This window comes from Henckelia pumila, chromosome 2, assembly GCF_033568475.1.
Source record: "Henckelia pumila isolate YLH828 chromosome 2, ASM3356847v2, whole genome shotgun sequence".
Lineage (NCBI taxonomy): Eukaryota > Viridiplantae > Streptophyta > Magnoliopsida > Lamiales > Gesneriaceae > Henckelia > Henckelia pumila.
The window spans coordinates 132,335,427-132,358,673 of record NC_133121.1 but is presented as its reverse complement, the minus strand read 5'-3'; the positions used below and the strand labels follow the sequence as shown (position 1 = coordinate 132,358,673).

Genomic DNA, 23,247 nt, shown 5'->3' with positions numbered 1-23,247 from the left:
AATTGTTTTTTTAGTCCTGTATGTTTGTCACTTTGCGATTTTGGTCCTCTATATTTTCAGATTTCAGTTTTAGTCCGCTATCTTTATTTTTTTGGCAATTTTAGTCCTTTTTCTGATGTGGCGCTGATGTGGCACCAATTTAGTGATGATGTGTAGCTGACGTATATAGTGTCACGTAAGCATTTTCGAATAAAAAGGATTGAAATCGTCAAAAATCGAAAAATGCAGGACTAAAACTGAAATATGAAAACATAGAGCATCGAAATCGCAAAGTAACAAACATAAAGGACCAAAATTGCAGTTTTTCCTTTGAAAAACAGTTGCAAATGAGACGGTTTTTAAAAAATCGTTGCAAAATTTTGCGACGTTTTTTTAAAAACCGTCGCAAAGAATGGATGCGGTGGGGATTAATAAATTGCGACTGTTTTTTAAAAACTGTCGCAATGTGGTTTTAAAAAAATCGTAGCAAATTTTGACATAATGTGGTCAAGGTCCTCACCCTTTTATAAATATGGGTATCCCCTTGGGCCCCAATTTAGCTCAACTTGAGCTATATTAGGTGAACTTATTTCCCATATTTTATCAATGTGGGATAGAGTATCAAATTCTCATTCACCACCATCCTATTTTGCCAAACAATTTTCCAACAAAACACATTGTATTCCCTAAAAAAACAAATATAAATTTTCTTTTATGATAAAAATAATAGTATGATTTTAATTAATATATATTGATACCATGAGTCCATCGAGATCTTGTGATATTTTGCGAGCATTGCATTAATTTCAATAATAACGAAGTGTAACGCTAAGTGTGGATTAAAAAGGGGACATGTAACTGCCAACAACTCCAGTGGTGGATCATGTGTATAAATTTATTATATGCGCACGGCCACTCTCTAATTATATGCAATACGGTTATAAATAGGGTTGGGAAAAAATACTAAAATATCGTCATACTGTTTATATTGTACCGAAAAAAAATCGTACATACCGAAATTTTCGATATCGGTATCGGTATAGGATTTGCGAAATTTCGATATTTCGGTATACCGAAAGAAATATTAAAAAAGTCGGTATGCACGGTATCGGTATGATACCGCGTATACCGATATTTTTTATCGGTATACGCGGTATCATACCGATACCGTACCGAATTTCGGTATACCAAAATTTTTTGGTAAGCTAGTTTAATAGGAAAATCTGAAATTAAAACATGCAGTTAGCTAGTTTAATAGGAAAATCTGAAATTAAAACATGATTTTGTGTGTGTGTGTGTGACGTAGTTGTATTTTAATAGATATTAAGAAATTTATTGGAAAAACAAGTGTCATAAATTAAAAAAAAATCAATTTTACTCTTATTTAATAAGTGTTGTAATATATTTAAAAAATGATGGGAAGTAGTTAATATCTTAAAATCTTAATAAAGAATAGCACTACATAGTAACCAAATTGAAATTAATTTGGTAAAGTCAAAGATAAAATATCTAAAATACTCTTCAAAAACAAAAAAGAAAGAACAAAATCTCTATTTCTATTTTAAATTTCATTTGTCCATTATAATCTTCATTTTATGATTTTATTTTATTTTTAAATTTAAATTGATTTGAAACAAATATATAATACATATATACGATAAAAAATATGGTACCGAAATTTTCGGTACGGTATGCGATATTCGTTGAATATCGCGGTATACCGTATCGAACCACCCCTAATTATAAATATCAGTGGATTGTGATATGCGATGTGTGTTTCATAAAAAACAGTATATCTTAAAAAAATTCCAAAAAAATTTACTAATTTTTTAAATTGAAATGATAGAAGGAGAAATAAAATGTAAAAAAGGTTATCATAATATAATAACACCATGCAGTTAGCTAGTTTAATAGGAAAATCTGAAATTAAAACATGATTTCGTGGAATGAATGCTCTTTTATTATATATAGTAAAAGATATACTCCCCGATGCAATATATATATATATATATATATATATATATATATATATATATATATATATATTGTTAGGATCGGTTTAGAGGGTAGAAGGGAGGGGTGAATACACTCTAAAACTGTTTCTGAGTTTACTATAGAAATCAGTCGGTTTAGGGGAGTAAACTGGTTCTATGGAAAAATCGGTTTAGGGGGTAAACTGGTTCGGACACAGTTTCTGGGAATATCAGTTTATGGGGTAAACTGGTCTAATAGAAACTGGAACAGTTTACCTCTTCGGTTTACTGCTAGATTGATACATGCCTGGTTACTGTAGCAGTTTACTCTCAAAACCGAACAGTTTGAGTTCAGTTGAGGTTGGTCAACTGAACTCTTTCTTTCTCGATTGTCTATGTTAATCAACCAACTTGTTTAAGTGCGAAATGAGGTTGACTAACAGATTGAACAGGTTCAAATGACTTGAGGTTGTGTATAACAGAACACTTATGCGAGAGCAGTTTGGGCAAGATGAAACTGGTGGGTAAACTGATAATGACACAGTGATTGTTTCTGGATGTTCGGAGCTCAATCTCCTACGTCACCCCTTCTTCCACCTCGGAAGGATTCACTAGAAGACTTTGACTATTACAAGCAATTTGCAACAGCCCGATCCGGTTTAGGACTTACCCTGCCTAAACAAGAACTCCTAAAAACAAGAACACAGCCCTCGACTGTTTCTTCTTACAACGAGGTTTGCAGCACCTCAACTGATTACAACAATTACAATGATGTATTACAACTCAACACTTAGCAACAAATTGATCCTCACAGATCTGATATGCTTGATGTGTGTGCTTGTGTTCTTCGACTCCTCAACTGAATGTTGATTGGGTAAACTGAAAGTGTTTAAGTTCTTCTTGGAGCCGGCCAATCTTCAAACTGACTTTGATCTCTATTTATAAGCTTGAATCCAACGGTAACATATTCAAATTGGTCTTCAAACGATTTCAAATGTTCCCGTTATGACTTGTCACTCTCATGGATGATCTCTGTAGCTGACATCCGCGATTTCAGGCGAAGCACTGACTTCTGCGTATGTGAGTACGGATGAACAGTGCTGTCAGTTTGAAGAAGACGCAGTTTAGACATGAAACTGGTAGGGCAGTTTATGCATGCTAAACTGGTGCTAAACTGATGAGGCAGTTTAGGCGGCTTCTCGGTTCCAGTTTGACGAGGCAGTTTAGGCAATAAACTGATAGAGCAGTTTACTTGGAATTCGGTTGAGAGAGCTTTGGCCACGTAAGCAGTTTATGCTTGGATCCGGTTGAGCGATCGGTTGAGCAATCTTTTTGGCCACGTCATAGATATTATACTGTAGCTTTGTGACGTCAGTTTGGATGGGAAACCCGGTTTGAGCTCTGCGAGACTGATTCAGTTTAGCTTCGTAAACTGAACTCAGTTTGCTCTGTAATTTCGGTTGAGCTATGGTCAATGGTCAACCCAGTTGATATATCAGTTTCGCTCACTAAACTGAACTGTCTTCCGATTCAGTTTTCTTCTTTGATTTCGCTGGCTTGAATCACTTAGTTTTGTCAATTATCAAAACCTTAATTTCCCAACAATTTTCCTCTTTTTGATATTGACAGAACTCTTGATTGGTTGTATCCTTTTTGATATTATCGAAGCTTCTTATGACATTTTCCTTCTTTTGACAATATGTCGTTCCCCCTCAATGGGTGATATCTTCAGTTCCTGTTGTACTTGAAATCCGGTTGAGGGCAGTTTATACTTTGTGAACACCGAAACTTAATTTCCCAACAATTTTCTCCTTTTTGGTGTTTATCAAAACTATAAACTGGTATCATCTCTTCATCTGATATCTGGTATCATCTTCCGTTGATATAATCTTCCCTTGATATGAACTGATATCATTTTCCCCCTTTTTGATAAAGCATCAATAAAGGTACTGGTTCTGAATTCTTCTAAACTGATCTTGGTAAACTGAATTAGGTGCAAAACTGGTACTGTAGCAGTTTCGGTACTGTAGCAGTTGAGCAACCTTCAGTTTGGGTAGCAGTCTCGGTAGCAGTTTTAACTATCAGTCGAGGTAGCAGTTTTGCTAGCAGTTTAGCAACCTCATAACTGAGTTACTAAACTGGACGCTGCTTGGCATGATCCGTTGATATCTGGGCAGTGTGATAAACATGAAAGTTGAAGCCCTTGATTTTAGCTCTTCAATGCCATAATCATCACTCCAATTGGTTATCTGCTGGCGGAGCAGTAGAGTGAGAACGGATGACAAGCTTCAGTCGATACGCTCTTGTCAACTGGTTTAAGTAAGCAGTTGATAAGCTGATAGATACATCCGGTAGATAGACTTGAAGCGGTAGACAAGCAAGCGGTTGATAGACTTTTTGAGATTAGGTCTGCTCAGTCTGTCTTGATTCCCCCTCAACTGATGAGTGGATTTGGTTGAACTTACGTTCCCCCTGACTTGATTCTCCCTCAATCTTTGTCAGTTGATCTTTATACCAGTTGACTTTTTGTTTCATTATCAAACTGATCTTCAGTTCCTGTCACATGCAGTCACAAAATAAAACGGAAATATGGTACCCAAGTCTAAGTGGGTCCTCGATGAATTAGTCCTTTAGGAATCCAAACCTGGATCACTTTGATCAGTTTACCAGTTTTGGTGTTCCTATAGATGTGCGCATCATTTTGTGTTCTAGGGCGTGGAGAGTGGTGTGCTTGTGATACTGTGTGTGATCTTCTTTTCCCAAATTCTAGAGGTTTCCTGTATTGCTTTTGAACAGGGCGTTGATTCCAATATCGGTTTATGGGACTCGGTTGATATGCCTTAGTCTGCCCTAGACTTTTAGCAGTTTCAACTTCAGTTTCCTTGGGAGTGAAACCGATACCGAATCTTTTCCTGTTTGGATGCTCCATAGGTTTTTGAATATTGGGAAGGGGTTCATGATATTCATTTTTCAAAATAGCTGGTACAAAGTGTATAAATTTTCCTTTGCACATATCCAGTTTGGGCAAAGTGCTGGATTCTCCTATGTTATCAGTTTTACCAAAACCCAGACCAGTTTTGTCAGTCACGTGTCTTTGTAAACTGTGCATCTCTGTTAGCACACTTGAAGATTTGTTCCAGGAACTTACCAAATCATTCAATTTTTTATTTTCCTTTGTAAGTTTCAATGAAGCAGTCTTAAGTTGCTTATTCTCTGTTTTGAGCTTGGCAATCTCTGCTTCTAAAATGATCTTCTCAACTGATGTTTCCCAATTGAGTTCAGTTGAGCAGTTCAGCAGATCATTTTGCTTGACCTTAACTTCATCGAATGCCAAGAAAAGCTTATGGTACTCATTTGTAGTTTTGTGCAGTGTAACCATAAGTTCATCATGTGTAAATTTGTTTAAGTTGAGATCTAATACCTGTCCACTGGTAGACTCCAGTTTTACCTCAGTTTTAGCCTGTAGATAAATGATCTCTTCTTCATCGTCAGTGCTTGTGGATGCTTGATCATCATTGGCCATAAGGCAGCTAACTTCATAATCATCAGAGCTTGATGAGCTCACTGAACAGCAAGGAGCGATTGGTTCAGTTGAGCAACTGTTCTGCTCAGCAAAGTTATTATCTTCTCTTAACTGGATCAACTTCTGCCAAATGTCCTTAGCAGTAGGACAAGTCTTGATCTTCTTGAAAGTGCAGTCATCCAGGGTGCTGAACAAGATGTCTTTGGCAATATATTCAAGATTGGCTAACATCTTGTCTTCAGTGGTCCATTGACTTCTTGATTTATCAATAATGATCGGACCTTCATTCATTACTTGCCACATATCATCATTATAAGATGCAAGATGGACTTGAGTTCTGATTCTCCATTCTTCAAAATTTTCTACTGAAAAAATCGGGAGATCGGTTGATGTCATTTGATGTTTAATTCAGAGACGAGAAATAACCTTGCTCTGATACCACTTGTTAGGATCGGTTTAGAGGATAGAGAGGGGGTGAATACACTCTAAAACTATTTCTGAATTTACTGTAGAAATCAGTCGGTTTAGGGGAGTAAACTGGTTCTATGGAAAAATCGGTTTAGGGGGTAAACTGGTTCGGACACAGTTTCTGGGAATATCAGTTTATGGGGTAAACTGGTCTAATAGAAACTGGAACAGTTTACCTCTTCGGCTTACTGCTAGATTGATACACGCCTGGTTACTGTAGCAGTTTACTCCAAAAACCGAACAGTTTGAGTTCAGTTGAGATCGGTCAACTGAACTCTTTTTTTCTCGATTGTCTATGTTAATCAACCAACTTGTTTAAGTGCGGAATGAGGTTGACTAACAGATTGAACAGGTTCAAATGACTTGAGGTTGTGTATAACAGAACACTTATGCGAGAGCAGTTTGGGCAAGATGAAACTGGTGGGTAAACTGATAATGACACAGTGATTGTTTCTGGATGTTCGGAGCTCAATCTCCTACGTCACCCCTTCTTTCACCTCGGAAGGATTCACTAGAAGACTTTGACTATTACAAGCAATTTTCAATAGCCCGATCCGTTTTAGGACTTACCCACTGCCTAAACAAGAACTCCTAGAAACAAGAACACAACCCTCGACTGTTTCTTCTTACAACGAGGTTTGCAGCACCTCAACTGATTACAACAATTACAATGATGTATTACAACTCAACACTTAGCAACAAATTGATCCTCACAGATCTGATATGCTTGATGCATGTGCTTGTGTTCTTCGGCTCCTCAACTAAATGTTGATTGGGTAAACTGAAAGTGTTTAAGTTCTTCTTGGAGCGGGCCAATCTTCAAACTGACTTTGATCTCTATTTATAAGCTTGAATCCAACGGTAACATATTCAAATTGGTCTTCAGACGATTTCAAATGTTCCCATTATGACTTGTCACTCTCATGGATGATCTCTGTAGCTGACATCCGCGATTTCAGGCGAAGCGCTGACTTGTGCGTATGTGTAAGAGTACGGATGAACAGTGCTGTCAGTTTGAAGAAGACGCAGTTTAGACATGAAATTGGTAGGGCAGTTTATGCATGCTAAACTGGTGCTAAACTGATGAGGCAGTTTAGGCGGCTTCTCGGTTCCTGTTTGACGAGGCAGTTTAGGCAATAAACTGATAGAGCAGTTTACTTGGAATCCGGTTGAGAGAGCTTTGGCCACGTAAGCAGTTTATGCTTGGATCCGGTTGAGCGATCAGTTGAGCGATCTTTTTGGCCACGTCATAGATATTATACTGTAGCTTTGTGACGTCAGTTTGGATGGGAAACCCGGTATGAGCTCTGCGAGACTGATTCAGTTTAGCTCCGTAAACTGAACTCAGTTTGCTCTGTAATTTCGGTTGAGCTATGGTCAATGGTCAACCCAGTTGATATATCAGTTTCGCTCACTAAACTGAACTGTCTTCCGATTTAGTTTTCTTCTTTGATTTCGCTGGCTTGAATCACTTAGTTTTCTCAATTATCAAAACCTTAATTTCCCAAAAATTTCTCCCTTTTTGATATTGACAGAACTCTTGATTGGTTGTATCCTTTTTGATATTATCGAAGCTTTTTATGACATTTTCCTTCTTTTGACAATATGTCGTTCCCCCTCAATGGGTGATATCTTCAGTTCCTATTGTACTTGAAATCCGGTTGAGGGCAGTTTATACTTTGTGAACACCGAAACTTAATTTCCCAACATATATATATATTTGTGTGTGTGTGTGACGTAGTTGTATTTTAATAGATATTAAGAAATTTATTGGAAAAACAAGTGTCATAAATTAAAAAAAAATCAATTTTACTCTTATTTAATAAGTGTTGTAATATATTTAAAAAATGATGGGAAGTAGTTAATATCTTACAATCTTATTAAAGAATAGCACTACATAGTAACCAAATTGAAATTAATTTGGTAAAGTCAAAAATAAAATATCTAAAATACTCTTCAAAAAACAAAAAAGAAAGAACAAAATCTCTATCTCTATTTTAAATTTCATTTGTCCATTATAATCTTTATTTTATGATTTTATTTTATTTTTAAATTTAAATTGATTTGAAACAAAGATATAATACATATATACGATAAAAAAATATTCATATTTTAATAATACACGCAATTCATTTTATTTTCAAATTTAAATTTATTTATAAAAAAATATATAATATATGTATACAATGAATAATATGCATATTTTAATCACATACGCAATGCGTGTGCATGCGACTAGTATTTAATGAACAGAGGTAGATTGATTAAAAAAATGGATTATATACTTCAGGGCCTGAGGCTAGGGGTGCAAACGAACTGAGCCAGTTCGTGAGCTTTACGAGCCTGCTCGATAAATATTTGATTTGTATTCGAACTTATCGAACTCGAGCCGAATTCAAACATTCTCGAACTTTTTTTCGAGCCGAGTTTGAGTCAAAATTATTATGTTCGATAGTTCGCGAATAGTTCGCGAGCCAATATATTTACATTTTGAATTTTTTTGAACATTTCGAGCTTTTCAAACCATATTATCCGAGCAATAGTTCACGAATAGGTTCGAATGTTTCGAGCTGAACTCGAACTCGAACTTTATTTTGAGCCGAGCTCGAGCCAAAATATTTGAAATTATCGAGCTTCGAATCGAGCTCGAACTCGAATATACTCTTATCGAGTCGAATTCGAGTCTTAAAATTTTACCATTATTCGGCTGGATTCGGTTCGTTTGCACCCCTACCCGAGGCAGATGAAAAGAAATAGTTTTTTATATTTTGGATTGATGAAGTATAATATAATTATATATAGCTAATATAATATAAAAATAAACAAATTGTTGTGGTTTAAAAATAGATAACGAAAAATAAAATTTTCCATTGGCTCATTACGACATGAAGAAATCCCCTAGTAACATTTAAATGGAAAAAATAATAATATATGTGAATAAATTAATTCCGAGAATTTAATATTGTTGTCTTCCATTTTATTTTAATATATTAGCTAGATTAGATATGATTTATGGCATAAACAAAATTATGCACGTTCAATAAAATTCAATTGTGTTACGTCCGTTCCATTGTATCGATAAATATGTTTTTGGTAAATTTATTTGATTATATATTGTGAAGTGGAAATATTGGCCCGTGTTTCAGGATTATAAATTTAAGAAACTTTCGATTTTTTTTTTTGGAGTGTACTAATTAAAGGACAATGCTATATGTACATAGACTCTTACATAGAGGTATACACGCCCTATTAAATTAGGAAAGAATTTCAAATTCTTTTAAAATTTCTTTTTTTTTCAACCTACAGTTTTTTGTCTTACTCAAAAAAATATATTAAATTTTTTTAAAATATTTTTATTTTCAACCTACAATTTTTTATCTTTTTCAAAAAAACTCTTTTTTAATCCATTTGGTGGTGTGACATCGAACATGTCAATAATCTTTGTCATCTTGTCATTAGGTTTTTTGTGTCACGTTTGCATTTCGATAAAAAAAAAAGACTAAAAGGAAAAAAAAAATTGCTAATTAGTCATGTAAATGAGGTTACATATTACATTTGGAAACCAGTACAAGATATACTTTGGAAATAGTTTTTTCTGAAATAAAATGCAGAGATAATTTTAAATTTTGAAAACGAATCTGTAATCCAACATGTAAAACATTTCTCCGAGTACATATATTTAAACGTTTATTGCATGTTGCTCCAATTTAATTTCTTTCTCAGCAAATAATCAAACGTGGGATCACAAGCGGTGCCATTAAGACAAAGATCGGCTACCACCTTGTACGCTGCTTCAGTATAATGAGCTCCATCCCAGTTGATATACTTCCGAGGGCTATTGCAGTAGCTCGAGGACGAGGGTGAACCACAGGTGTTGAACACATCGAAGTTGTATTCTCCTCCGCCATAGCCACAGCAGGCTTTGAACCGTTGTTCGAACCCGTATTTTCTTGGATTCTTGATCATTTTCACGTGGGACTTGTAGAAATCCGCGTACACGATCACCGACTGCGGGTACTTCTTTCTGAGAGTTTTGAGTTGGGTTTTGAGGGCGGAGTTGTGAGCTCGGGCGAGTTTGTTCATGGTGGAAACACAGCCGTTTTTGTCCCTATCTTGTGGAGAAGCCAAAGTGAAGGAAAATGTGGTGCAGCCTGTAGCTGGTAGGCCTTGGATTACTATGTATTTTGTGCCCTTGTTTAGTAGTACCTTTCAAATATGGATCAAACAAAGAATTAAAGAAACATCTTCATTCTATAGATCGATGAGTTGTACTTCATCTGACACTAAAATTCTAATTTTGCGATGATGTCTCGGGTTCGAGACCCAATTGTAACAATCTACTCCTACAACTCAAAATATATATATATTTGTGAACTTCCCCACTGTACAACTTTGTATTTTCAAGAATATGGCCGAAAAGCCCCTAAATCGTTGAATCAATAATAGAGTATTTTAGTACCTTAGTTTTTTCATCCATAAATCATGTGGTGCATGCCAAAAAGATTTTCCCTGTGAAAAAGTTTATCTTTTCTGATCGAGGCTTTTTCTATGTACGAGAGTAACAGTATCAGTGTAGTTTACACGAGAAGTGAAAGCAAAAAAATACTTGACGACTCATATTTTTTGTTTTCATATAAGATATTCATATGAAGGTCTTATAAAAAATTAAACTAGCTAGGATGTATCTTTTTACGTCTAGCTAGTACGTACATACTGATACAACTACTAGGCTGCTCTCGAGAGTAACATGAATATGAAGCAACATAGTATTTAGAAAATGATATAATTAGGAATATTAGAAAAATATTTGTATGTATATATTATATATATATATGCTGAGAAATGTAATATATATAGGGAGAATAGTGATGATATATATATTCTCACCTGCAAGAAACTGATGAGACTTTTAATGGAAAGTCGTCGAATGGTCTCAGTGGATATAGAAGATCCAAGAATGCTTGTATAGTCGTTGGATCCCAATTCACCTACCCAAACCAAAGCATCCCTCAAACCAAACCTATCACACTCTTTAGGTGTGGTTTTCATATCTTTACACCCTTCACTCTCCATGATCTTTTTATACCAAACCAGTTGAGTTTGGAGGGCCGATTGGCGAACTAGATTAAACGTGATATTGTTCTTCAAGAAGAACCCTCTCCGGATGGCGGTGCCTCCGGCGACAGCGAAGTTGACCCCGTGTGATCTGTCAGCTTTCAGGTCACGGTATGGTGGGATGAACGGTAGGGAGAGGGCCTCGGCGACAAAGTCGATTACGATACGGCCGTCTGAGTATCGGTTGGTGGGGTGGTGGAAGAATGTGATGCCATAAGGAGGGTTGGACACATGGTTGAAAGCGGCCGGGCCGGTGGAGGTTTCGGTGTTTCCGGTGTCGGTATACGAGTCTCCGAAGACGTATATTTTCTTGAAAGGTGGAGTTTGTGCTGTGGAGAAGGCGAGAGTGGAAGAAAGGAGTATGTACATTGATGCCATTATGAGGGAGAATGAAGAGGTGGAAGCCATTGTCATGGGGTTTGTAGCAGAAGAAGTTGCATGGAGTATTTATATATAATGAAGCCGACCTTTCAGTATTTAGTGCATGTACCTTAATCTAGTTTATAATATGCATACTTTTACGTAATTATCGACACTGATATGATCTTATAGCATGTTTTCTAGGTTGTTTCTTCCAAAAGATTTTCCAAATGGGTACGTGCATGATATTATAACCTAATGAGTTTATATATATATGCTATTCTTTGTTAATTTTAATATTCGATTTGAGAAATTTATAATACATACATTAGTAGTGTTGCGTTCAAAGAACAATGGTTGAATTGATTATTATGTATCCAACTTTTCATTAAGTTTTATAAAGGATTAAAGTTAGATAAGTATTATGTTATCATATATTACACATCATCCCATCGATCGAATATAACAATATGGTTTTGGATGTTGATTAATACGCACTTGGGGGAAAAAGTTGGAAAATTCTTGTGTAGAGATCATGTGAGATTTTGTCACTATCGATCCTGAGATTTTTTGTACTAAAGGTGCCACGAACTCTTATCTCAATTTGAGGTGAGTTTTGCTACTGTATTATATATTTAAAACCATGTAATTTGTATGTCAAAAAAAACAAACATGTAATTTGATGGCCAAAAACGACGTTTAATCCAACAGAAGCCTATAATATCTATCCCTACATATTATATTATTAAACTTGAGATCGTCCATCAATTTATTTCAATGTCAAATTTACCCAGATATTATTTAACATTCCTAGAAAATATTTATAGTAACAAAAATTTTGGGATGTGGAAAAACATAATTTATAGGTAATTAGCACTGCTTTTTTTGGAGTGGACAAGTCGTAGGCCTCACAGGGAAGAAACCATTATACTTAAGGTCACCTTACATTAGCTCACGGGAAATTAGTATCATCGGCGTATAAAGTTAGTCTACCCCAATTAGGTGTCATTTAAATCAAGTGGATCGACAACTTGGACTTAATTGTGACATTTTTATTTTTATAACCCAAGAAAAATAAGAAAAGAACATAAAAATTTGCCAAAAAATCACCTTTGCACTGATTTTTCGAAAATTCACGTAGAAAGAAAAGTTATATTTGGATGGATGGATTTCGAACTAATTCAATTCAACCTCTACATTATCGGTGTTATCATAGCCTCGATTTCATGTGAGAACTTTGATATTCTGAAGCCCTGTTGTATAATGCATACCATTCAAATTACACATAAGATACCGTATTGTCAAGAGAACTTTCATATTATGAAGCCCTGTTGAGATTTGAATGGCATGGTGGCACTAAACAGCAGAAACTAGCTTCCAGAACTCTGTATCAACAAAACCAGGGAACACATCGCAACGTGATTCAGCGTGTCTGCAAATGAAGGATGCTGAGTTATTAATTGTCTGTGTAATTAAATAAGGACATGTAACATGAGATACAAAGCACCATTTTATAACATGATTTCTCCACTGTGGCTCGAGGGCTTTAAAAGGGGAGGGGAACAACAAATTGGAGAATGCATGCATTTCCTGGCCAGGTGAAATTATTTTAAAAAAATAGTTTAAAAAACAGACACACAAGTAAATCCTCCAAACATGAAAAGAATGCAAATCAACATAAGCCAAACATAAGAGTATACCAACGTAATGTTTTTCTTCTCTTTGAAGTTCATATAATTGTGCACCAACTTCTTCAATCCAATTCCATGTCGACACTACGCAAGCTGTACTGTATCTGATTCAAGGGAAATTTGTGGCAGTTATTTGTCTGTGTTTTCCAATAATGTTTTTATTTAGGAAATAAAAAAACAACCATTTTCACCACATTTTCAGTTTCTGTTCCGAAACATGTACTGAGAACACACATTTTCTATATAATTATAATTATTATTTTCAGTTCAAATTTTCACCATTCTCAAAACAACTCAATTCTTAGATAATTTTAAGCCGATAAAGAATATGTTAAAATATAGTCAAAATATCTTAAAAGCCATTAAAAAAATCAAAGGACATGTGACATCTACAATGGAAAGTGCTTCTTTTAAAAATGTATCCAAACTTTTATCATATTTCCAACTAAAATAATACACAGTTTTTAAAAAAAGTACTTTGAAAATAATTTTCAAAAATACCTCGAAACAAAACAAAACAAAACAAAACTAAACTTTACCTTATTTTCTTAACTCATCCTTGAGCTGGGAGAAGCACAAATTAGAAATCATCAGGGAAGAAATTTTGCTGGTGAATAAGTTAGATGCTGCGCCAGCAACTAGCTGTGACAAATGAATCGATAAGATACTCATGATAACGTGGATCTGCAACAACGATAGCCCATGGTACGAGTCTTGGGACGATAATCTTCCAGTTTAATATCAGTTCAAGAATACCAGTACAGTTCATTAGTCTTTTCCAATATACCTCTCCCAATTGTTTTACCCCAACTCATTTTTCTCCAGCACTGCATCTGAGTTGTCTAGTGTATTAACATAAAAAAACAATTGGCGGCCACAAAAACACCATGTCACCTGGAAAATTCAAAAGTATCAGCAAATGCTTTTCCACATCAGAATGAGTAATCCAAGGGAAATTAATTGTTCACAATTTGCTTGGTAAGTGATTAATTGTTCGTGATTTCTCCTATACATAGGAACATATTGATCATATACATGATGAGATATTTTATTATGTATTAGTTAAATTCTTTTTGGATGTGACTATGCATGCTCAAGGTCTTTAACTTCTATACCGATTCATGATGAGATATTTTCTTATGTATTAGTTAAATTCTTTTTGGATGGGACTATGCATGCTCAAGGTCTTCAACTTCTATACCGATTCATGCATAGGTCACCTTATACTGGATGAGTGAAAACTCACAAGCTATACTCTTAGTGAATATCATTTTTTCATGTGTCATGCCTTTAGCCCCTCAAATTACCGAGTAGAATGGCAATACTTAAAGACAAATTATTCAATTCAGTTCCTTAATTCAGGTTTTATCAAGACTGTTTACGAAAGTACATAGAATCATCAAGGTTACTAACTAAGAAACGGTACACTTGCTAAACTCATGTATCATGGTATAGTTGATAGTTTTGAAGCTTATTGGCCATCTTGTTTTTTCCAGGTAACGATCCACTGGTTATAAATTCTAAACTTCCAGTAATTCTAGGAAACTTGAAGACATACCATGTATAGATATCAAAGCTGAAACTAGGAGAATCAATTAAAACATGATATACAGAACAATCACACATCAAAAAATCATGTCACGCACTCTCCTTGACAATTTAACAAACAATTTCTTTAAATTTCAGCGTCGAACTTTACCTGGTCAGGAAGCGATGCCATGCTTTGCCTTCTTTTCTGATATTAAGTGAGCCATGGCTGTGTTTGATTTAGATTCATAAGCAACAATTAAATCTTCATAAATATATGCATCAGGAAATATCCCCTTCTCTTCCATCCTCTGCAAATAGACCACAGCAACATCAGGCTCCTTGCACTTGCAAAGCCCATGAATAAGAGCCATATAAGCAATCTTATTTGGGTCACATCCACTATGCTCCATATCAATCCAAAGCTTTAAAGCATCATCAGGTTTTCCAGCATTGCATAATCCATCAACTAAAGTTGTGTACGTAATGACATTGGGCTCCTGTTTCTTCTCTTTCATCCTTGAAAAGCAAAGCATACCACGATCAGTATCACCAGCTTTGCACCACGCATCAATTAGCAAGTTGTGGGTAACAACTGATGGAACAAGCCCCTTGCCAAGCATCTTACTAAAAGTTTCTTCAGCTTCATTTATCCTATAGGCCTTGCAGAGCCCCTTGATAACAATGTTATAGACAACTACGTCCGGAGAATAGCCTCGTTTACAAATTTCTTCAAATAGTTCCTGACTCTGATTTAGCTCATCGATATTGATAAAACCATCGATTACTGCAGAATATGCAATCATATCAGGGAGGAATCCTTCTTCTGTCATGTCAGAAAGGAAATTACGGGCTTCAACTGCCTTTCCCTGTTCACAAAGTTTTTTGACAAGTAACGTGTAGTATTTTATCCATGGCTGATGCCCACTTGCACGCATCTCCCTAAACATATCAAGAGCCCCTGCAAAATCCCCACGCCTGCATAAACACCCAAATATGGCGTTGAAGGTGAAATGATTCGGCTGAAATTCTGACGTCCTCATCATATTTAGAAGATGAAAACATTCATCCAACCTATCACCATTGCTTAAGCAATGAATTAAATTATTAAAATGTAACAAATCACGTTTGCAACCACTTCGATCCATATCATAAAATAGGTCTAGAGCCATATCTAATTTATCTGATTTGCACAAACCATCAATGGCAGTTTGAAAACAACTCGTAACAAGATTTTCCGCCACCAAAAAGATTTTGTCAGCCTGAGTATCTCTGTCCACTCCAGCTGCCATACTCACCTTCAGCAGGTGATAAGCTTTATCAATGAAGCCGTCATTAATAAAGCCTGTTAAAACAGAATAATAAAATGAACTTCTTTCTTCCTCGGGCAATGTCTTCCACCTATCTTCAAGCAATCGAACCATCTCACTCTCATTTGAAACAGATGATAACAGCTTGGAAACTATTCTCGCATCAGGAAAGATACCCAATTGCTGCATGTGTGTGTACAAAATTAGTGCCTCTTCAATCTCCTTATTTTTACACAGACCTCCAATCAGCACATCATAAATTGCAATATCTGGCATGTATCCTAGTTTTTTCATTTTATAATATAGTTGTAGAGCTTTGTCTAATTTACATTCCCTCGAGAGCCCATGAATCAAAACATAAAATGCCTTCTGATTCAAGCTAAACTTGAGATTCCTCTCCACCCATTCAATCAACTCAAAGGCAGCATCCACTTTCCCAGACTTGCTGTACGATAGAACCAAAATATTTAATACATGCTGATCAGTCCACCCTTTTTCATTCATTTCATTAAAGATCATTAAAGCCTTCTCAAATTTCCCGGCATTGCAGTAGCACTGCAGCACCGGTGTCAAAGCATGCTTATCGATGGACAACCCCAAAATTTTCATTTCATTCAACCTATATTCCATCAAACTAACATCACCTACTTTTGAGATAACTTCTAACAGGCAGTTGTAGCTATAACAATTATGAACGCAAAGACCAGAACTTTTCATTCGATCAAACAAAAAGTTGGCCTCTTTGACCATGCTTTGACTGCCTAAACACCTAAGAAAATAACCCAAAGCACCCGGGGTCCAAAAACACGAAGAATTTGATACATTTACAGCCAATTCTCTAAGTGGGGCATTTTGTCGAGCATCTGCCAGGACCGCAGCCATCGCATTATAAGTATAACAACTGTGCAAGTACCCTTCTTGATTCGACGCCCAGTTGAAGAATATCTGAGCTAACCTCCAGTTTCGCAAGGATTTGAGGACAATTTCAACTATTTCAGGCGTGAGCTTTGCGCTCAATTCTTGAAGTTGAGGGGACTCTAAAGAAAATGGTCTCGTTGTAAAGATAAAAACGAGGGTTTCCGCTGCGCTAACATTTGCATAGCTGCAAAAGGTTCTCCTTTTCACAGAACGAAAACAACTATTGTTCATAGAAACAGTTGAATTGATGGAATGATCCATCGCTGGTTTTAAAAGGAGAGTAATGCTCCGGGTCTTTTTCGGGATCCACCATTTATACAATGCCATGAAAGTGAATCGGGTTCTTCGATTTCGATTGAATTGTCTGCTATTTATCGTCGGAATTCAGAGGTTTCTTTTCCCACGCTATCCGCATCTTCTCCCCGGCGTTTGAAGATGGAGATGGCGGGTGGCTTGATTTATTAATAAAGTTGCTCTCCAAATATGGATACATTGCTTTTTTAATAGTTATAATATTTATTTATTTCACCCAAATTATTTATCTATTGTTTTCTTTAGTTAAAAAAATGTACGTTTTTCTATGTAAAATTTATTCCATTTGATGTTTCTAATTTATAATTTAAAATATAGTTGCTTAATATTTTCCTTAAGAGGAAGAAAAGCGTTCGTATCTCTTTTGTGCTGAAATGTCCCAACAAAATAGATCTTGAAATTATGGATATTTTAGGTTGCATCGGGTGTAATCAAAATGAATTAAGTCCATAGGTTTGTCCTGTCATACAAAATAAATGGATTGAGTTGGCATTAACCCACCTAAAAAAATAGGCTGACACGTCCCGTCTAATGTACCCGTCAAAATCCGTCAAATCACACGTATATCTGCCGGGTTGGCCCGCCTCGCCACCTAAAATAAATGGGTTGATATTTTCCTGCCTAAAGGCCCCGCCTAATGATGGGTTGCGACGAGCTGTGAGCCGACCCAGCCCGTCCCGCTAACCCGTTTTGACACTTTTAGGTGTATTTCATCTAACCTATTATGACCATTTATTTGGTGCGAAAACTCGTAAATGTTACATCGGTGATTAATACAAAGTCTCTTTTATTTTTGAGTCAACATGTAAATCATTCCCATGTTTATAGAATACATACTGCTAACTATAACTAAACAAAATTTGCCCTTCCATCCGTATGGAATGACCATACAGAGCTACACTCAAACTTGATTCCAGAACGTAATGGCGACTGAATCAACTAACCCCACATGAAATGTGAATTCTAGGACCGAGCTGCACCTGGAGTTGTAGCATCGGCCTCCTTGTAAAGAGAGGCGCTATAATTTGAAAATGTACACTTCACCAAACAAGTAACATAACCCAAATTTATACTTCCAATCCCACAGATGAATGTTGCTTGCGAGTTATATAATTCACGTTAGATATTTCACCATGTAAGGTCCTTCGAGTTCATAACCCAACTTTCTATAGTAATGTCGTGTTCCAACACCAGAGATGACAGCAATTTTAGACGATCTGTGCTCTCTAAGAGCAATCCGTTCGGCTTCCTCCATGAGTAATGTACCATAACCCTGGTGTTGCAGTTTATCGGCATCTCGTCCATGTACAGGAACTGCAGTCCCATAAACGTGTAGCTCACGGACAATAGAACACTTCCCTGTGAGCTCTGGGCAAGTTACATTCTGTCCACATTTACGCAACCGTAGTAACCCAACAAGTATGTCCTGATTCCAGTAACCAAAAATTTAGGACAGATTAATTCTATAATGTTAAAAATATTGCACGTAATATGACAACAAAGTTCATAAGTGGCCGTGCTGGTTTTATACAGGTTCCTAATAAGGTTGTGAAAAAATAAAAATGTCCCATAAAACCAAATAAAAGCTCATAGCTGACATGCTTCAACCGGTTTTATACAGATTGCAAATAAAAATAACAATAATACAGAAAGGAAAAAGGGAAATCGATAGCTAGTTAACATTTGATTCCTTGATTCAATATTTCAATGTCATGAAAACATGAGGTTTCAGTGGCCCAACGTACAAAGTTCATAGCCAACCATGCTGTTTTTATACAGGTTCCTGATAGTATTATGAAAAATTAAAAATATCCCATAAAACCAAATAAACTAGCTCATAACTCGCATGTTTCAACAATTTTTATAGACTGCAAATAAAAATAACAATAAATAGAAAGGAAACGAAGAGAAATTGATAACTATATAATATTTTGATTCCTTAAAACGATGTCTTGAAAACACTAGTCAGTGGCGCAACGTAAAACAGCAATGCCATTTAGAAACACACCCAACTGACCACCAATCGAAATTTCAAATCTGATAATTTTGCTCAGACGTGATGGAAACAGCGTGTACTTGCAACAGACTCAAACAATTTGATGATAAAAAATAAAACACAAATAAACCCTACTATTATATTACCTATTTATGTAAAGTTCTTGAAATGAAGAGTGAGCAAATATAATATACTATGCACAGGCACAGTGAATTTTGGCCAGAGATGCTAGATTATAGATACATAGACTGATAATACAGTAAGGAAACACACCACCAAACATGTTTGAACATAAAAAGCAACACAACTTGTCAGAAGAAGAAAGAAGCATGAAAGTTGACGCACCTGGCGTACATCTTCATATGAAAGAAAAGTTTCCCAACCCCCATTTGCAGTGTAATCCCTGCGGACTAGCTCAACTTCTTCTGGCTTTATCTTGTGATGAATGTCCTAAATTTAAATCACAAATTGAGTTTGCTGCAATGCATAAAATCATGCTCGAACAAAAAGGAAAAAATATTCACTTGCCTGGATTCCAGCTTCACGTGTCCGAACATCTCGACATTTCAAGCCCAAATCATCCATTCGAGCTAAAGCTAGCTCCCGAAGATTACCTTTCTCGACCCCTGAAGTAACTAAGGGCATGGGAATATCTCTTTGAACTCTATATACACGAGTCCAGGGAGGAACCAACGCTAGGATTCGAGCTACAATGTCTACTAGCTGTTCAGGTGGATAATTTCTGTACCTGTATTTAACCACATAATGCACAACAATGATTAGCAACCTTTTTTTTAAGAAACAATTTTTTCCAGGACCTGCAAATACGTCAAAAGTAAACATTTTCATTCACTATACCTGCCAGTTTTCCAAAGCTCATAAAGACCAGTCCCGCGAATAACTAGAGTGGGATAAATTTTAAGCCCATCAGCCCTGAATGACGGGCTCTCAAAGAACTCTTTAAAACTTTCCATGTCTCTCTCAACCCCAACATTTGGAAGATCAGGCATCATATGAGCAACGACCTACAAACATGGTATGAATTCATTGATAAAATTCATATTCTGGAGCTTAGAAGGCGAACTACCAGATAATTGACACCGTAAAGTCATCGAAATCAGTAGAACTATTTCAGGACAAAAGACGTGGAACTGATGGAATTACTGGAGAGTGATTAAACCATTTGTGAGAAAGAACATCACATTGCATGTGATTCGACTCCAATTGTGCTAGCCCAAAGTACAAAGTGGCACCAATGCCATAGATCGCCAAAATGATAGTGATAACAATAATCATATATTAGTATTTCTTTTCTCGATACAGTAAGACAACATGCATCCTGGATACTGATAATTACTACATTGTCTAGGCTTAATAGGTTTTCATTCATTCTATAAGCTTATAAGATTTGCTATTTTTGACCTATAAAGCAGATGCTTGTAAATGGAATTTGTAGTGCCCAAAACTTAATTCAGAATGACATTTTCAAGCTCTTCTAGGACAAAAAAACAGATTACCAAAACTGAGTCCACAAATTATGCTATGATAACAAACTCAACAAGTCCAACACATCTTATACACGAGCAATGCGACCAGCAATGCACCAAAAGATAGAAAGTAGAAAATATGTGGATAGAACACAAGTAATTAGACATGACTTAATTTAATTCAGAGGACACCTTAAAACCAGCATCCTTAGCCAAGCAAAAGCAATCAGCCACAGCTGCAACAGTGTGGCCCCTATTGGTGTCACGGGCAACATCTTCATACGTACTCTGTACACCAATCTCCAGTCTTGTACAACCATATGACAGCATCTGCCTCAAATGTGGTCCAAGGCAGTAGTCTGGCCTTCTAATTTTTTGAAATAAAATCACAGTGAGTTATAGGTTGCAAATTGAACTGGTCAAAATAATATCCAAATCACAAAAATAAAACAATGACGAAGATAGTTTTAGAATAAGGTTTGTTCGGTGCTCATGGTTTCTAATTTCTATTGGTGAACTGAGGCATGTGTATGTCCTGGAGACTAGCCACAAAATGAAAATCAAGCCTCATTAAAGAGAGGACACAAAGTCATGGCATTCAAAAATCTAGTTGATGAAAATTCTTAAGCATATTCAAAATACAAACTGCCAACAGAAGATGTCAAATCTACCCCAAAGCAGGCCAAATAAAATACACTGAATCTAGTGCTTATTCTCCTAATGTGTGTAAAAATATAACCTGATAACACACAAAATATGAGGTTTCGGAGCGTGAGAATCAATGCAAACATTTACCCCATGTTTCCAAAGCACACCCAGTAACTGAATACAAGAAAAACCGCATTCACCAATAACAAATCTATCATAAGGGCAAACTACAGGGACTAGGCTTAAGAAGAAAAGGAAGGAAGCAAAAATTAGTGTGCAAATTACGTTTCTATAGTCATTCCAATACACTTTGTGGAACTGTGCTCGGAGTAGGAAACTGCCTCTTCAACATTGGCAGAGGTGTGCCCTGATAGAGCATCATGAAGATTCCTTATAAAAAAATCACGATAATCCGCTGGCAATGACATAAATGTACCACCCATCAAAATAAATTCAACCTGCATAAGCAACATAAATAGAATTAAGAAATAAGGAAATTTTTTAACCAGATGAAAAAGCTTTAGGTTGTCGAAAGTGAAAACCAAGTTACCTTATCAACACTGTGGCCCAACCTCTTAAGTTGATCTATCCTACTTCTTGCTTGAACATAAGGCTCATATCTATGAACACCAGAGGAAAAATAATCAGATTCTTAGTACACGTATAATTCACAATTTAAAGACCAAGGAAAAATGCAAATTGAAGAAGACCAAATCAACACCCAAATAATTGGGCGTCTAAACAGCATATGTTTAAGAAAAACCAATCCTCAACTTAAGAGTTTCTTTATCCAAATCCTTCAATCCTACTGCTGCAAAGTTCTATGTAATAAAATGAGAAGGCTCATATAATTTAATGCGGTAAAGTTTATAGCAAATGCAAGATTTTAATTTGATATTTATACATTTCAGGCGCAGATTCTCCACTATAAGAACCAGTACCAAAACGAAAAGCATTTGCATGAGAATTTATAAAGTGTCAGAACAAAAACGAATAAATTACTCTAAATAACGCACACAATTAGAAACTCCCATAATACATTCAAACATGAAGGACAGCCATCTAACAGGGAGCAAGACTCGAGTTTTAAACAGCCATACCCCATACAATTACAAACCACACATGAACACTCACAGAAACAACTTCTGTACAGCCATCTAAACTGTAAGCACACCCCAAAAAAATAAACATAAAAATACCTTACCTCGCCCTAATAGCTCTCATGCTAGTGGGCTCATATCCAGTGTAACTCTGCGTACTGTACTCAAAATCCGAATCAGGGCCCCCGGGGCAATATACACAAATATTCCCCGTCGTTGCAATATGCGGGCAGCGATGAGGCTTCGACATAACAGCGACGACAGCAATTCCCGACGCCGTTCGAACTGGCTTCGCCCTCAATTTGGGCAGAAGCATCTCCTTTTCGGATTCTGGCAAGGCTGCGATCATTTCTACCAGCTTTGGAGCTTTAGAGAGGCCATACTTACGGCATACGGCAGACTTCACGGCGTTAAGGTCGACGTTTTCGCCCTTGCGAGAGAGGTCGACCATGGTGGACACTATTTCCGCGATTGCTTTGACCCGGGCCTCTTCTTCTGATAGTCCATGAGATATTACTCCGCCGCGACCCGGCCGCGGGAGCTTTCGAGTTTCGGCAACAGCCGCCGCCGCCATGTTACGTAAGATCCGGTGCCTACTGGGGATTACTTGAGGTAAAAACCTGCTGATGATGATAGAAGTTTTGGGGGGTCTGTTTGCTATTATGATCAAAGTCCAGACCTTAAGAATTTATTATTTATATTATATATTTTTCAAATATTTTTTAAAAAAAATTATAAAATATATTTTCCTAAATTATATGGTGGATTTTTATTATTCGAATATTTTAAACTTTTTTTTCTCTTTTTAATTAATCCATGCACAATGTGGGAGATTCTACG

The 23,247-nt window shown here is 36.2% G+C and overlaps 3 protein-coding genes across 4 annotated transcripts; all 3 read right to left on the bottom strand.

Annotated features, from left to right (window-relative positions):
* Nucleotides 1-9,490: 9,490 nt before the first annotated feature.
* On the bottom strand, nucleotides 9,491-11,469 carry LOC140884910 (GDSL esterase/lipase At3g48460-like). The gene is made up of 2 exons (XM_073291800.1): nucleotides 10,831-11,469; nucleotides 9,491-10,149 (listed from the first exon to the last, which is right to left on the bottom strand). The coding sequence occupies exons 1-2, from the start codon at nucleotides 11,464-11,466 to the stop codon at nucleotides 9,631-9,633; spliced, it is 1,155 nt and encodes a 384-aa protein (XP_073147901.1). The 5' UTR covers nucleotides 11,467-11,469; the 3' UTR covers nucleotides 9,491-9,630.
* A 1,123-nt stretch (nucleotides 11,470-12,592) lies between these two features.
* LOC140882442 (putative pentatricopeptide repeat-containing protein At5g08310, mitochondrial) lies at nucleotides 12,593-17,321 on the bottom strand. Of its 2 annotated transcripts, XM_073288448.1 has the most exons (4): nucleotides 14,809-17,321; nucleotides 13,649-14,003; nucleotides 13,119-13,213; nucleotides 12,593-12,850 (listed from the first exon to the last, which is right to left on the bottom strand). In XM_073288448.1, the coding sequence occupies exon 1, from the start codon at nucleotides 17,189-17,191 to the stop codon at nucleotides 14,813-14,815; it is 2,379 nt and encodes a 792-aa protein (XP_073144549.1). In that variant the 5' UTR covers nucleotides 17,192-17,321; the 3' UTR covers nucleotides 12,593-12,850; nucleotides 13,119-13,213; nucleotides 13,649-14,003; nucleotides 14,809-14,812. The 2 variants fall into 2 exon arrangements, with proteins under 2 accessions (XP_073144549.1, XP_073144550.1); XM_073288449.1 differs by lacking the exon at nucleotides 13,119-13,213.
* A 621-nt stretch (nucleotides 17,322-17,942) lies between these two features.
* Nucleotides 17,943-23,060, bottom strand: LOC140881727 (elongator complex protein 3). Its single transcript, XM_073287262.1, has 8 exons — nucleotides 22,512-23,060; nucleotides 21,858-21,927; nucleotides 21,593-21,765; nucleotides 20,852-21,026; nucleotides 20,031-20,197; nucleotides 19,701-19,920; nucleotides 19,518-19,622; nucleotides 17,943-18,602 (listed from the first exon to the last, which is right to left on the bottom strand). The coding sequence occupies exons 1-8, from the start codon at nucleotides 22,979-22,981 to the stop codon at nucleotides 18,291-18,293; spliced, it is 1,692 nt and encodes a 563-aa protein (XP_073143363.1). The 5' UTR covers nucleotides 22,982-23,060; the 3' UTR covers nucleotides 17,943-18,290.
* Between the last annotated feature and the right edge of the window lie 187 nt (nucleotides 23,061-23,247).

Bases quoted from the DNA above. Each gene is read 5' to 3' on its own strand.
- LOC140884910 (XM_073291800.1), bottom strand. From the start codon at position 11,466: ATGGCTTCCACCTCTTCATTCTCCCTCATAATGGCATCAATGTACATA. The intron at 10,150-10,830 runs GTGAGAATATAT...CATATTTGAAAG, and splicing joins GTCTCATCAGTTTCTTGCAG to GTACTACTAAACAAGGGCAC.
- LOC140882442 (XM_073288448.1), bottom strand. From the start codon at position 17,191: ATGGCATTGTATAAATGGTGGATCCCGAAAAAGACCCGGAGCATTACT.
- LOC140881727 (XM_073287262.1), bottom strand. From the start codon at position 22,981: ATGGCGGCGGCGGCTGTTGCCGAAACTCGAAAGCTCCCGCGGCCGGGT. The intron at 19,623-19,700 runs GCAAGTGAATAT...ATTTAAATTTAG, and splicing joins CACGTGAAGCTGGAATCCAG to GACATTCATCACAAGATAAA. The intron at 18,603-19,517 runs GTGCGTCAACTT...TACTGGAATCAG, and splicing joins CATATGAAGATGTACGCCAG to GACATACTTGTTGGGTTACT.